At 39.8% G+C, this 16,212-nt stretch overlaps 1 protein-coding gene across 3 annotated transcripts in view; it reads left to right on the forward strand.

Annotated features, from left to right (window-relative positions):
• The window catches only part of dync2h1 (dynein cytoplasmic 2 heavy chain 1), a 565,214-nt gene that overhangs the window by 531,146 nt on the left and 17,856 nt on the right, over positions 1 to 16,212 (forward strand). For all 3 annotated transcript variants that reach the window (XM_043691805.2, XM_043691808.2, XM_043691806.2), the window contains one exon: positions 16,005 to 16,114. In XM_043691805.2, the coding sequence (XP_043547740.2) occupies positions 16,005 to 16,114 (110 nt within the window). The remainder of the gene's footprint in view (positions 1 to 16,004; positions 16,115 to 16,212) is intronic.

The raw sequence follows: 16,212 nt of genomic DNA on the forward strand, positions 1-16,212 counted from the left end.
GTATGGGGGACAGGAGAATAGAAATTGTGGACAAACTTTTACAATCAGAAAGACACACAGTTTCATTGCAAAACAGCATTTTAAAGTTTAACAAAAAGAATGAACTATCCATGAACAATCAATGTCACAAGCATTTCTTATAAAATGCTGCTTAAGGCAATCAAAGTGATTTACAAGCCAACTGAAGCACACCGACAGTCCACCTGTATTATTAACTAATTGTGCCTCAATTTCAGTATTAAACTTCATAACAAGTTTAATTGTTGTTAGATTAAATATTATTTCTTAGATCTTGACAACAATAAGATCAGATTACGTTTTGCTCTTAAAATAAAATGTCAAGCAATCTGTATCATAGACTTTAAATTACAGATATCTTTGATAAGCTTGTGAAAAATTGAGCTCATACAGTGATTCAAGGTATTAACAAACATAAAAGATGAGTACTGCCCCCACATTTGAAGTACACAGATGTATATGGACTGATGTAAAATCTGAAATGCAAGAACAGCATTTGTATTTGTACTTCTGTTCCTCCTGGCCTCACAGAAGTTAAAGAATCATAGTTGAGCATTATTTTCTAGAGCAGCCTCTAGCAGTGCTTCAATCACAACTGGTTAGTATGCTCATCATCTGGAACAATGCATACTCTGTCTATTTATAATTCAAAATTGCAAATCAGTATCCTACATGACATAAGATATATATATGTATGTATATCTAGTCTCATGGTGTGTGTTCAATGACAAATCTGCCTGAGAATTTCATCATCATGGCCTTGTCTGTCCAGAGACCTTGTATGTCCAGCTGTTCATTTTCTCAAGCAAGAACTGGTTGAAAATCACTCCCACTTATTTCTAGGTCCAATTCTTTTCTCCCAGAGCCATCAGAGTTACTCAAGAATGACTGCTTCATTCATTCTGTGAATTGGAAGATTCCCGTCCACAACTCACTTTTATTATTGCTGTAGTGATACAACCAATGTTGCTAAACAGGCCCCTGATAAATCTTAGAGTTGATATACAGTTCAGCAGCTGCACATTATGTGTGTGCTCCATCTCGAAATAATTCTGAGATGCTTTTACCTGGTTGTCCTTTATTGGAACTATTAACAAGTATAAAGCTATTTTTTCAATCATGTCACAGAAACTATTTTAATAAGATAATCTTTGCATCATTGCTAAGCTCAAGCAAGTGCCATTAATGCTTTTTCCCAGTCTTGTATCACTGTTCATATTTAGATGCTTAAAGGTTAGGCTGCCAGTCTACACTAAGTGAATTACGGAAATGAAAGGTAGAAGCCTTGAGGCAGGGTCTGCTTTCTTCTTTCAAAAGTAGATGAATGAATAAAAATAAAAGACATTGTTCAAGGAATAATAAACTGGCAGGCAGCATAGATCTGAAACTGGAACACAGAGCTGTGAGTGGCATTTAATAGAGGCAAAAGATCTCTTGCGCACTTAGGAAGGCCTGCTAAATTAAGTGCCTCTCAAGCAATTCACTAGAGAACAGCGGGCCTTTTCTGAGAATTAAGGACCCAGACGTCTCGCACTTCAACAGTGACGAATCAGAGGCCACCAGTTGCCCATTGCCAGGCAATTCCACCATGGGAGCAGTGGCAGCCATCCAAGGCCACCCGTGAGTAATGAGGATGGGGTGGGGATGGGGGAGGGAGGGAGGGGGAATGGTGACTAGGAGACGTTGGCAGCATGAACTTGGGGATGGCTATCAGTGGGGGTTCCTTTCATGATGCTAGTTCCCTAGCTGCCCAATCAATGCCCCTGCCCCTAGAATTACCTCAGGGGAATGCATCTTTTTTTCCCCAGAGTCCTTTGCTCTAAGTTAATAATCACAGACCACCCGTTTATGCTCCAACAGGTTTATTTGGAAGTACAAGCTTTCGGAGCGCCGCTCCTTCATCAGATAGCTAGTGGAGCAGTAGCATAGGACACAGAATTTATAGCAAATGATCATACAACCGGTACAATATGTTGAACAAACCTAGATTGCTGTTAAGTCTTTCATCATTTAGAAAGAGTTGCAGGTTTGGAGCCATTGGACATGGGTGGTCTTAGTCAATCTCATCTGTATATACAGAGGAGAAAGACATTGGAGCTGGGGATTTCAGTTGGGATGGTGAGGTTCTAGATGATAAGATTAATATGGAGGAGGTATTAGATGTTTTAATGGGCAGATAGGCACATAAATTCCCAGTCCTGATGCGATGTATCTCAGGCTGTTATGGGAGGCAAGGGAGGAGATTGCTGGGGCCCTGCTGGAGATATTTAATACTTTGCTGGCCACAGGTGAAGTGTCGGATGACTGGTGGATAGCTAATTTGGTTCCTTTGTTTAAAAAGCACAGCAGGGATAGGCTAGGAATTACAGACCAGTTAGTCTGGTGTCAGTAGTCAGAAAATTATTTGGTAAAAGTTCTAAGGGACAAGATTAATCAACACTGGGAAAGGAAGGGATTGATCAGGGATAGTCATCAGGGGTTTGTTGGAGGGAAATCTTGTCTGTCTAATTTAATTGAGTTTTTTGAAAAGGTGACTAAATACATTATTGAGGGTAGTGCAGTTGGTGTGGTTTACATGGACTTTAGTAAGGTCTTTGACAATGTCACACATGGAAGTCTGGCCCAAAAGGTAAGAACCTATGGGATTCAAGGCAAATTGGCAAACTGGATCCAAAATTAGTTTACAAATAGGAGGCAAAGTACAATAGTGAAAGGTTGTTTTTGTGATTTGAAGCATGTGACCAGCAGTATGTCACACCTTTTGGTGCTACGACCCTTGCAGTTTGTTACGCTAATGACTTAGATGTTAATGTAGAAGGAATATGACAGGAAAATTAATGCTGTTGTTGATAGTGAAAAGGATAGTCTCAGGTTATAGTGTTATACTGATCCGCTGCTAAATTGGGCAGAGCAAAGGCAGATGGAATTTAATTCCAATCAGTGCAAGGTGATGCATTTTGGGAGATCTAATGGTGAAAGAATATACACAATGAATGGTAGGTCCCTAGGGAATTTTGAGTAACAAAGGAACCTTGGTTTACAAGTCCATAAATCCCTGAAGGTGTCAGTGCAGCTAGACAGGGTGGTGAGGAAGATACATGGCATGCTAGGGCAAAGAAAATAGGAGCAAGGAAGTCATGTTACAACTTCATAAAACATTTGGTTAGGCCATTAATTGGAATACAGTGTGCAATTCTGTGCACATCCTCCTCCTTGGAAGATTGCTCCCATTCTCCCCATTCCTCAGCATCAATCATTTTGTCTTGTTACAGAATACACCTCACCAGGATGATGTGACACACCCTGTCTCTCTGTTAAAGGCCCCATGCCCCCGGCTGTGGAATCACATCTTCAGCAGCCCTAATGGTGATGGTGCTGCATCAGCAGAATGACCAAAACATCATATTAAAAATGGAGTGTCTGCTTCAATCCAAACCCCTTTCTGTCCAAACTCAGATCAAACATTCATTATTATTGAATTGAGTAGTCAATTGTCATGCTTACATGACATGACAAAGGGGCAGTGTGACTTTTGAACATGTCATGATATAGCAATGTTTCTTTCCTCCCATAGCATCCTTAGAAGTTCCACAACTGGTGGGATGCTTTTGGACAGAGTTCATCTCTTTTAATTGCCTTTGACCAGCACTTGAACCATAAACACATTCAAGCCACATGCATTGCAAATGGGCAAAGAAATGATAGGAAATTAAATGTAGTTGGATTTTTAAATATATGTTTTATGTATCTGCTCCTTCAGCATCAAGCAGACATGAATTTTGCGTTTTTGCTCATCAAATTGACACTGACTCCAGCATCCTGGGCAGTGTTCCAGCCATTTTCCAGTTGCATTTCACACCAGGTGAATGGCAAATTATGGCAGGGAACATAATTCATAGTGGACACTGTAACTATTGGGCTCAACTTGGTCCCAAGGTAACCCTCCCCCTCATGTGCCTCCTCATTGCTTATGATGGCCCTACAGGACTGGCCATTACTCACTACTTGGACTGTAATCTCCTGCCTGTTAGTGGCTCAAGTATGGTTGAATGATCATGCAGTGTGTTTGCTGCACAGGCACAAATGCTGTAGGTGTTAGAGTGATGTCTACGCGTGCTGTACAGCAAGCCGCCTGGTGTGATTCTGTCACATTTCCCTCCATAGCTCATGTCATTCAGGCCTGCATAAGATTTCATCCAATGTTTTTAGAAGATGATCATGTTCAAGATGATAAGCATTGCTGTCTATTCCTCGTACTTAATGACATATTCTATCCAGTTATAATCTAACCTATAGTTTAATGCAGCAGAGTTTCAAGCTCCATTCTGAGGTTGTAGTTTTGAATCTCAAGAGAGTGGCTTAAAATGTTCATAGGAATATTATAGATTACCACAGCATATAAATAAAAAGTTACTAGTTGAGTGGTTATACTATTGGAGCACTTTATTCTAGAGGATTAAGATAGATTCCCACAATGTTCTCATAACAACATGGTAAGTAGAAGGCAATTGTGTTTCAGATAGAAAAGAGAAATTAACACCATATATGCAGCTCTGAGTTGTAAAGTGTCAGTGGCCGAAACCTTGCAATACTGTTAACTGGGAATCATGCAAACTATGAAAGAGTAACTTGCTTCATGAATTAAAGCAGAGCTCTTTCAATGGAGAACCATATATTTCAGACTTTATTTCATTTGTGATGAAGGTTTAAAAAAAACTGCAATTGATTGCATGTGCAACATTTTTTAAAAATTTATTTGAACTATGTACAGGTCCAAGTTCAGATTATGTTATTGTTTCTCAATGGATTTTGAAGGGCACTTACTAGCTCTCTCTGCAATAGTAAATGCTGAGCGTTTTAACAATTCCTTGAGCAGTCGAATTCAATTGAGTTATGTCAAATCATTATAGAAAGCAGTGAGTCAAATAAGGTACAATGGGGTTTGAACTTGCTGTTTTAATATAAATAGTAGTTCTTTTTAAATTAACCATTGCACTGAGGGGAATTTGAAACATGACTTCTGTGTCAATCAAATATTACTTTAAATTATGATGTTTGTACGACTGGAAGCTACAATCTTTTAACGGCTGTATGAATTAGTGATGGATTATTTGATAGATTAGGTATCACTATAAGAGTACTTTTATTTATTACCTAGCTTTCTTTCCCAGATTTTCTTGAAAATAGTGTTTTGTTAGGCATGCAGAGAGTTTAGTTAGACCACACTTGGCCAGGAATGTATTCCAACACATTATAAAAAGGATATAGAAGCACTGGAAAAACTGCATAAAAGATTCACAAAGATGCCAGAACTTAAAGGATGCATGCACTGATGTCAGCAAATGCAGCTGATGTAAATAGTTATTTGGTAATATAGAATGTAATGTTGCTGAAAAAGACGTAATTTTTTGAAGCTTTCCATGTTTCACTTATCAGGAAAGAACAGGGCCCTGTGTAATAATATGTAGATTTCAGTACATGTAAATGTACCGCAATGTGAGCCTGAGTGTTGGTTAACCAGTGTAATTCTTCACGCACTCAGACATATTTGGCAAATATAGACAGACAGGGTGTGCACATTGACTTTGCCTGTTTCAGCTTAACAAAATAGGGTGATGGCATTTTGGTAGTTCATTTCTCAAGGCAATGCCTTCCAGAGTCAACTTGCCTGATTTTAAATTTAAATAAATTTAAATTTAAAGGATGCTGCCTGAGTTACTGTGCATGAACCGCTGAGTACGGGTTCTATTTCTGACATTATTTTGCGTGGTTAAGAAGATTACCAACATTCACCTTGTGGATTTGTATGTGATGAGTGACTACTTGGATAAACTTTTAGAGGAGAAAGTGAGGTCTGCAGATGCTGGAGATCAGAGATGGAAATGTGTTGCTGGAAAAGCGCAGCAGGTCAGGCAGCATCTAGGGAACAGGAGAATCGACGTTTCGGGCATTAGCCCTTCTTCAGGAATCCTTTTAGAGACCATCAGTGATGTGTATTTTGTCTGCTCAAATGTTATGTTCCACAAGAGCCTTTTCTCACGCTACTTCATTGACCCTATCACCATTTCTGTTCAGTCCTTTCTCCTTCGTATGTTTATCTAGCTTTGTACATATATTTATTAGTTGCTTGAGCATTACTGCAAAAGTGGTACATTTTGTCAAAGTTTTTTGTCATGCACTCTTGAGGACAATGTGCAAGAACATCAGTTTAGACAGCGAATGTTGGTATCTCCTTAACCACGCAAAGTAATGTCAGAAATAGAACCCGTGCTCAGCGGTTCATGTTCAGTATTGTTAGTTAACATCAGGATTAGAAGCTTGATTGTTTTTTCACTTCCTAACTCATGAATATTAAATCTAGTTGCAAATATTTAGTTAGGCCTTCTGTTTGGGTCAGATTTGTAAGTACAAAGAAAAGGTCAAACCTACATCATCTTAGTCTATGCAGCATGGCACTGCACTGTCTAGAGTATTTAAATATTAAACCATCAGGGGGAGATCTTACTACAAGGCTAGTCATAAACAGTTATTATTACAGTAATACTCTATAGTAATTCAGATGACAAAGTATATTTAATTAAAAGTCACATTTATAGAAAGATGTTCATCTTGTTTTCTAAGGGAATCAGAAAATAGGTAACAATGATTATACAAGAACAGAAGTCACATATTTATTCATCTGGCACTTATAGTGGATAATTAGTTAAAAAATTTGTAGATACCTAACAAATACCTGAAGTTTAAAAAACAACTTAACACTCCACAAAGTAAGATTGTCAGAAGGATAGGGGAAAGGGTGTCGGTGACAGTATGGTTGTAATTTTTAAAATAAGTTGTAATTTAACTTCAGTTGGTTTTAAAAACAAATGTTCTCTTTAAACCAGACTTTTCCCATTAGTTGCATTAATCAGTTTAAGCTGGAAACTAATTTCAGAAGCTAATAATTCTGTGAAAAACAAAAGTAAAATACTGTGGATGCCATTAAATTGAAAATTCTACAAATACTCAACACTTCTGGCAATGTCTGTAGAAAGTAAAACAGAGCTAATATTTAATGCCTGTGACCTTTCATCACAAATGAGAAAGTCGCAAATGTAATCAATTTTGAAGCTTTTCTCACTGTCTCCATTCGCATGTCAAAACCTATTACATTGCTAAATTTTCTCAGTTTTAGTAAAAAGGTCACAGACCTGAAATGTTACCCATAACTTTTCCAACAGCATTTCATTCCTGATATCATGAGTGCCACTTTAAATTTCTTTCTTCTTGCCTTTTCTTATAAGGTCTTAAGTAAAACTCTAAGTGCTAGCCATATGTTGTGCAAACAGATCTGATTTAGCAATGGGAGAGCATCTTACTTATTGTCAGCTAACAATGCTGCTTCTGTAGTATTGTAGAACTTCATTGTTAATCATGGTGGATGTATATCTCCACTACTTTTTGTGTCTATCTTATTAAATTCAGTAAAGTAAATGAATCAGGACTGAAAACCTTGTACCATGACCGTGAAACATCTGGATTGTCATGAAAGTCATCTGGTTCATTAATATTCTTTCGAGATGGGAAATAAATACTGTTCTGGCTTAGACTGTGCAGCCACACCCTGTAAATTAATTTATCAAAATTTACCATTTAATTTGTGCGATTCCATTAACTATAAACAGTCTTTATTTTTACCTCTGTTCAACCTCTCCCCATCTTCATTACAATTGTGATACATCGTCAAAAGTTAGTACAGGAGTTCTCAAGACTTTAATTGACAATTTACTTTTAAAGAGAGTGTTTGCTGTTGGCACCACTCAACTGCTGAAAACACTATTGACGGTTCCATCAACTGACGTGGGTGTGAAGTTACTTTTGGATACTGGTTAGTGTTGTCTCACCTGTAGTTTCCAGAGTTTGTAAAACATAACATTGTGATTTATAATGTAAATGAAAACTGAGATATGCAGAGGAAGGAAAACCAAACAGATGTTTCTATTTGTGCAAATGGATATAGTATCCGGACTGAGAAGTTCTCAAGTCTTCGTCAGTCTAAACTCTGATCTTCCACCTCGATCCTGTGAGTATATGAACAGATTAGAAAACACCCAAGATCACCAAATTTCTGTTTCTTTGTAATTGTTGCCAAGTTACAAACTAACAAAATAAAAGTATAAAATTTTGCCACTTTCAGTAAAATGAAAGCAAAACAATTCCAGATTAATTTTAGCAAGCCAGAGACTAGGAATACTGCAGCAAGTAACTCACCTCCTGACTCCCTAAACCCTGTCCACCATCTACATGGCACAAGTCAGGAATGTGATGGAATACTCCTCACTTGCCTGGATGGTTGCAGTCCCAACAACACTCAAGAAGCTTGCCACCATTGAGGACAAAGCTGCCCACAAGCATCCTCTCCCTCCACCACCGATGCTCAGTAACAGCAGTGTGTACTAGCTACAGATTCCACTGCAGAAATTCACCAAAGATCCTCAGTCAGCACCTTCCAACCCACGATTACCCCAGGACAAGGGCAGCAGATGTATGGGAACATCACCACCTTCAAGTTCCCTTCTGAACCACTCACCATCCTAACTTGGAAATATGTCACAATTCCTTCACTGTCATTGGGTCAAAATTGTGGAATTCCCTCTTTAATGGCATTGTGGGCCAACCCACAGCAGGTAGACTGCAGCAGTTCAAGAAGGTAGCCCATCATCACCTTCTCAAGGTCAGGTGGAAATTGGCAATAAAATCTGGCCGGCTAGACAGTGACGCCCACATCCTACAAATGAATAATTGTTTTAACAAAATGGCAGATCAAAGAATAGACTTGTTTTGAGAAATATTTCATTTGTAGGATGGATCAGTTATAGGATAAATATGATCTGTGCAGAAGTAAGTGGGCTATATCATGGGCAGATTTCATACATGAAGAGGAGTTTATGGTAAAATTAATTCCAAAAATTGTTTAAAAGAACATAGAAAATGTGAATTGAATAGAAGGAAATTATGACAGATATAAAAGATATTGAAGGAATCAGACAGGGAGATTGTGAATACATAGAAATATGAAAAATAAATAAAAATGGGTGTTTAGGCAGGTAAAAAATAAAATGATAGATAAAGAAGATATGAACCACTGACTACTTAAAATGAAAAGAGCCATTTTCTTCTTAAGCACAAAGGAATGCCAGGGATACTTATTAAGTACTTCAGCTCAGGAAGGTTAAAGTGGGACGCCAGAAGTATCTGAGATAAATGTAGGTAAACCACCTGGAGATAACAAGGAAGAACTTGACCAAATGTTGCTAAATTGAAAATGACAGTTATCAACCCAGATGTTATGTACCCAGAAGTTTGAAGGAGATTGCCAAAGGTGTGATGTATGGTAATGGTTCTGGTGAGATGAAGTCATACAACCTCTCGGTGGAGAATAATTTGGTGTCAAGGCAAGGTTTCCTGATGGAGACACAGGTATCTTCTCTACCTCTTGTTATTAGTAGTTGATATGCCGAAGAGTTAATTAAACCTATTTGTGGTTACTGAGATGAAATAAGTGACACCTTTTTGTGAACGACAAGAGCCTCATACAAACATACAAAATAGAAACAAAAGTAGACCATTCAGCCCTCAAGCCTGCTCTGCTAATCAATAAGATCGTGGCTGATTTGTTTGTGTTTTGAATTCTACATCTCCATCTATCCCAATAACTGTCGATTGCCCTGCCCTGCCTAACAAGATGGGCGGCACGGTGGCACAGTGGTTAGCAGTGCTGCCTCACAGCGCCAGAGACCCGGGTTTAATTCCCGCCTCAGGCGACTGACTGTGTGGAGTTTGCACGTTCTCCCCGTGTCTGCGTGGGTTTCCTCCGGGTGCTCCGGTTTCCTCCCACAGTCCAAAGATGTGCAGGTAAGGTGAATTGGCCATGCTAAATTGCCTGTAGTGTAAGGTAAGGGGTAAATGTAGGGGTATGGGTGGGTTGCGCTTCGGCGGGTCAGTGTGGACTTGTTGGGCCAAAGGGCCTGTTTCCACACTGTAAGTAATCTAATCTAATCTAATCTAATCTATCGAAACAAAGAATCCAAAGAACTACGGATGCTGGAAATCAAAAATTTCTGGAAATTTCAGCAGGTCTGGCAGTATCTGTGGATAGAAGACAGAGTTAAGGACCAATGACCCTTCTTCAGATGAAATCTACCTACCTCTGCTTTAAAAAAAATAATAACCCCACCTCTAATTAGCTTCAGAGGCAGAGAAAATCAAAGTCTCCAAAAGAAAGATTTCTCCTTATCTCTGTCCTAAAGGGGGACCATTCAGTTTAAAATACCGTCTCCTCATTAAGGATTGACCCACAACAGACAACATTTTTCTATGTCCTCCTCATCACTACTGTTCAGGACCTTATACATTTCAGTCATATCTTTCATCACTCTTCTAAACTTCAGTGGAAACCAGTCCAGCCTGTACAACCTATCCTAATAAAACATCCTAATCATTCCAGTAAACCAGCACTGAACCGTCTTCAATATATTTACATCTTTAAATTAGGAGACCAAAGAGCACACGGTATTTAAGATGTGGTCTCAGCAATGCCATGTAGAACTGCGTTAAAAATCACACAAACAGGTTTATTTGGTAGTCATGATTCGGAGGTGCCAGTGTTGGACTGGGGTGGTATGATTTTTTGAATGTTCACTTAATCTTCAAAACTGAACCAATGTATGACAATATTTAAATAAGATACATTGAGGCAAAATCATTTCATTTGAAAAATGCTGATCTCACAAAGATTATGATTATTACCTTAAATATTTCAACGTTGTTCCTTTTTTAACTTTATAAATTAAGCAAAAAGCATTGTTCATGCAAAAATAAAACATTTTATACATGAGCTATGTTGTTTAAATCTTCAGAAATATTACACTGACAGATTTGTAAAATTCTTGGTTAGAAAATTGGATAAGGTCTGTAAAAGAGTGCAGTGATCATTATTTGTCATTAAACCATGCCTATACCCGCAGGATGCAGTATGGAGCCAGTGGTGAGGGTTAGGCAGGAGGTGCAAAATTGTGAGTGACAAGTTCACACTTGTTCAGACTGCAGCTTGTGCTGCTTAAAACAATCCTTCATTTCTTAAAGGGAGATGAATTTTAATTGGAGAAAGTGCTGAAATTGATTGTAGGTAAAAACAAGGACTGCAGATGCTGGAAACCAGATTCTAGATTAAAGTGGTGCTGGAAAAGCACAGCAGTTCAGGCAGCATCCGAGGAGCAGGGAAATCAACGTTTCGGGCAAAAACCCTTCATCAGGAATTGATTGTACAATGACATCCTTGGTACAGGAAGAGAGATGTCCTTTCATCATGGGAAACCAGGAGACCCTCCAGACTGACACTGAGAATATCCTAGGTGGAGATCAAAGCAAAGAGTACAACTCTGTAAACCTGACTGCCATGTCGTACTCTTCAATAACCTCACCCAAGTGATAAAGATTACTGAATTCAGCTTCTAATAGCACCTCCAACTAAGAAAACCAATTTAAAAAGTCATCACTAACCTCACATTCTGTTCAATACCCCACAGCCCCATTTCTCTTTTACAAGCAATCTCCGTCAATCGTCACACATACCTAACATTCGCAGTTGCACCTCCTCCTCTAACAGTGCTGATGCAAGTCTCACATCTATTTCAAACTCCTGAACGCTATCAACTATTCAACCAAGGCAACCACATCACCCATACAGATTGCACCACACCCATTGGTCCCTCTCCATCTTGCAAGATAAGATGGCACACAAACCAAGACAGCAGCAGCTAACTAACAGGCATTGGTTTGTAAAATTTGATAGAGGGGACAGTATAGAGGGGACAACCTGATAGAGGGGACAGTATAGAGGGGACAACCTGATAGAGGGGACAGTATTTGCCCTATTTGCAACAGCAATCATTTAAAACATGGCCAGTGGCAAAGCTGAAAAGATGAATTAAGGCACTGTGGCCAAATCTAGGTCTCCTCCTATGATCCACTTCCTCATCATTACACAATCTCTTCTGACTAGCAAGCTACACATGTAACCAGACACCACTTATCTTCCCCACCTCCTTAACCACAAAACTACTCCCGTGCCTTTTTCCTTTCAGATACTCCAGAAATACACCTGACCAGGGAGTGGTGCTAGTGTATTAAATTAAAAAGCAAGAAGAGACAAATAATGATGAAATATCCTCACTGTATCTCACATTTGCAGTCACCGGCTTAGATGCTGGCATTGCTTGTACTTCAGAAGCATAGAAATAGGATCCACATGCAATAGGTTACAATGAAGGGAAGGGAATAGCACAACATGAAGGCCAACTTAACAGAGGGCAAGGTCGTACCTAAGTTCTTGGACAGTTGATTTGTGTTAGGATTGCAATGGGGTATATGAGAGAAGCTACCAGATGTTGTTATGACTGTGAGGTTTTAAGATGATTATGTTTAGCATTGACTCTTTAATTCAAAATAAAATTAAGGAAAAAAGGGTCATGTGATCTGTTCTGCACTCTGCCTGACATCAAACTTGGCTGGTTTGGTTACATTCTGCTCATTAGTACCACAATTAGATAGGCCTCTCATACTTTCTTTCTGCTTCCATTAGTTCCTGTTCTTCCTTCTGAATTGTTTGTCATAAGCATGTTAACAATAGCTATGCTTTCTTATGGTGAAATTTATGAGATGCAACAGACCACGTTGAATCATGAATCTCAGTCTGGTGAATACAAGACGAAAGTGAGGACTGCAGATACTGGAGATCAGAATCTAGATTAGAGTGGAGCTGGAAAAGCACAGCAGGTCAAGCAGCATCTGAGGAGCAGGAAAATCGATGTTTCATGCAAAAGCCTTTCATCAGGAATGAGGCAGGGAGCCTGTGGTGTGGAGAGATAAAGGGGGTGGGACTGTGGAGAAGGTAGCCAAGAATATAGTAGGTGGATGGCGGTGGGGATGAAGGTGATAGGTCAGAGAGGAGGGTGGAGTGGATAGGTGGTAAGGACGATTAGCAGGTAGGACAGGTCATGAGGATAGTGCTGAGCTGGCAGGTTGGAACTGTGGTGGTGGGGTGGGAATAGGAGGAAACTGGTGAAGTCCACATTGATGCCCTGGGGTTGAAGTGTTCCGAGGCGGAAGATAAGGCGTTCTTCCTCCAGGCGTCGGGTGGTGAGGGAGTGGCAGTGGAGGAGGCCCAGGAACTGCATGTCCTCGGCAGAGTGGGAGGGGAAGTTGAAATGTTCGGCCATGGAGTGTTGGTGTTGGTTAGTGCGGGTGTCCCGGAGATGTTCCCTAAAGCGCTCTGCGAGAAGGCTTCCAGTCTCTATGATGTAAAGGAGACTGCATCGGGAGTAACGGATACAATAAATGACATTGGTGGATGTGCAGGTGAAACTCTGATGAATGTGGAAGGCTCCTTTGATGGAGCCTTGGATGGAGGTGAGGGGGGAGGTGTGGGTACAGGTTTTGCAATTCCTGTGATGGCAGGGGACGGTGCCTGGAGGGGAGGGTGGGTTGTAGGGGAAGGGGAGCGTGGACCTGACAAGTAGTCACGGAGGGAACGGTCTATCCGGAAGGTGGAAAGGGGTGGGGAGGGAAATATATCCCTGGTGGTGGGGTCCGTTTGGAGTGGCGGAAATGTCGGCGGATGATACGGTTTATGCGGAGGTTGGTGGGGTGGAAGGTGAGGACCGGAGGGGGGGTGTTCTGTCCCTGTTGCGGTTGGATGGGTGAGGTGGTGGAACTGGTCCTCCTGGGAGCAGATATGGCAGAGGCAGAGGAATTGGGAATACTGCAGGTCACCCTCAAAGCAGCTCATGGAGTGAAGTAAGTTATTTAGCACTCTACTGATCTGCTTGTTCTATGTTGCCAATATAGGAATGTGATTGTTACATGCATGTTCCGTACACATGGATGGGTTGCACAATAGATTCTTGAGGCAAATTCTAGGCAGATAGCCTTTTCTGCCCAGGAATCTCCCTCCAGTTTGATGTGGTGTCTGAACAGCAGACTGATGCAGGCTTAATAGCACTGTGATCGCTGTCAGGGTATCAGGCCTTCACCTGGATAGTATTTTCAACATTCTGTCACAATAACTCTGCATTCAGTGACTGGGACTCTTTTCAGTTGCTATGTATTTCTGCATTTTATGCAACATCCACAAAGCACCATGTTTCTGGTCAGTAAACCTTGCACCACAGAGAGATAGAAGAAGGGCTTATGCCCGAAACGTCGATTCTCCTGTCTTGGATGCTGCCTGACTTGCTGCGCTTTTCCAGCAACACATTTTCAGCTCTGATCTCCAGCATCTGCAGTCCTCACTTTCTCCACCACAGAGAGATTGCTTCATCAGAATTGGCTATGTACATTGCTCTACCTATTTCTCTCTGTGGTGAAGGAATGCACAGTATTCTCTTCTGGCATACAGTGTGTCAGTCACTTCTGTGTTGTAACATTGGCAGCCTGCTTCAGCCTGTAAAATACCTGTGCAAAGATATTCATGGCCATGGTTACCTTTCGAGCCAGTGACAGCATCATCCTCATCCAAATCTGATGTTGTACGGTTGCCTGCAGTAGATAACATTGTCAAATAGAAATGTTGCATACACTGTTCCTTGCTGATGTTTAAGCAAAAAACAAAGTTTCTTGAAGCCATTAGTTGGAAAACTACCTCCTGCTGAGAACATTTCTCCCCTTTCCCCTTCTTCCTCATTGGGCATAATAATAACTCATGTATCACTTATGCTTATTCTCCCTTTAATGTTGTTGGCCGAGGGAATAGGAAATTACTCTACTCTTGATTGGGAGTAAGTAATCCAAGTCGAATCCATGAAGTGGAAATCAACACCTTCGCCACATGCACTTCACCAGATTTTTCCAAATTTAGATGACAGTACAAACTATGAAGCACTTCTTTTAATTTAGTAACAGATTGTAGGGAAGTTGATGACCTCTCTGGAGAACATGATGTGGATTTTTCCTATTGCTGAATGACAGCTTTATGGCATTAAATGAAGGTGGGATTGAAAATGGCGCTGCTATAGCCAAATCAGTATTGCTGACTGGCTGATCGATATCATAATTTCTCTATTTTGCATATTTCCAGTGCTTGCTTTCTATATCCACTCTTCTATAAATGGGACCAGTGGTGTGCTTGCACAGCACCAATGCCATCTTACACTCAAAATTTTGAGATCTTTTTATCTAAGACCCAAACAAATTATAACACAATGTTTAGGAAAGCTTAATTAAATGAAAATCTCAGCATTAGACAAGATTTGCAGACACTCATAAAAACCTCTGGTTTGGAAGTCATAGTCAGGCTTTCGATAGAATAAACATTTTGTCACCGTGACACCTCCTGAATGCTACCCACAGTTAATGTGTTCTGGTGCAATTAACCAGAGCATTTTTACTCCAGTGTATATGTGACATGTAAACATTTGCTAAAATAGACTAAACAATACTCACCATTTTAATCATTTGTAAAATAAGATATTTCTTAACTTTTAAATCTCTTCAACTTTCTTAGCATGTCTACATTTCACTGATTATTTTTTCTGCCGTGTGCATTAATGCTTTTCAGAAAAAGAAATCATGTTTTCCAAGACATGGTTTTAGAGAGGGGTACTCACTTTGATTAATATAGGGAAGGCTTGCTGTTACTTTGAACAAACCAATGCAGAGCAACATTTTGGAAGCTGCAGATCAGTTTAACTGCACCATTTCATAAAGTGGTTTGTAGTTCATCTCACTTTTAAAGCAGAATTCACATGTATCCTCCATAAAAATCCGTAAATGTTTTGTATCTAAAATAACTACAATTCAAAGCATATTAAAGAATAATATTTGAATAAAACTAAATTTTGAAAGAATTTGAAGCACAATTAGTTAAACTAACATTGAACACACCAATCTAATGAATGGAAAAGTCAAAATGAGCACTTGTTACATTTCTTGTTTGCTTCTTGTTACAGGTCTGGGTTGAAAAAGCTGCAAATCAGACTCTTCTCTCAGATACCCTCGACTTATCGGAACTCTTTCATCCTGATACGTTTCTTAATGCTTTGCGTCAGGAAACTGCAAGGTAAGCCTTGAAATACTAGTGTTGTTTATTTTCTTCATTGTATAGACTAGGAACTGTGGAGGATCAAAGATATTTAGTTGTTGACATGCATAACTCAG

Source organism: Chiloscyllium plagiosum, unplaced genomic scaffold, assembly GCF_037043375.1.
Source record: "Chiloscyllium plagiosum isolate Xiang-an unplaced genomic scaffold, Cpla_swu_hap1 HiC_scaffold_6, whole genome shotgun sequence".
Taxonomy (NCBI): Eukaryota; Metazoa; Chordata; class Chondrichthyes; order Orectolobiformes; family Hemiscylliidae; genus Chiloscyllium; species Chiloscyllium plagiosum.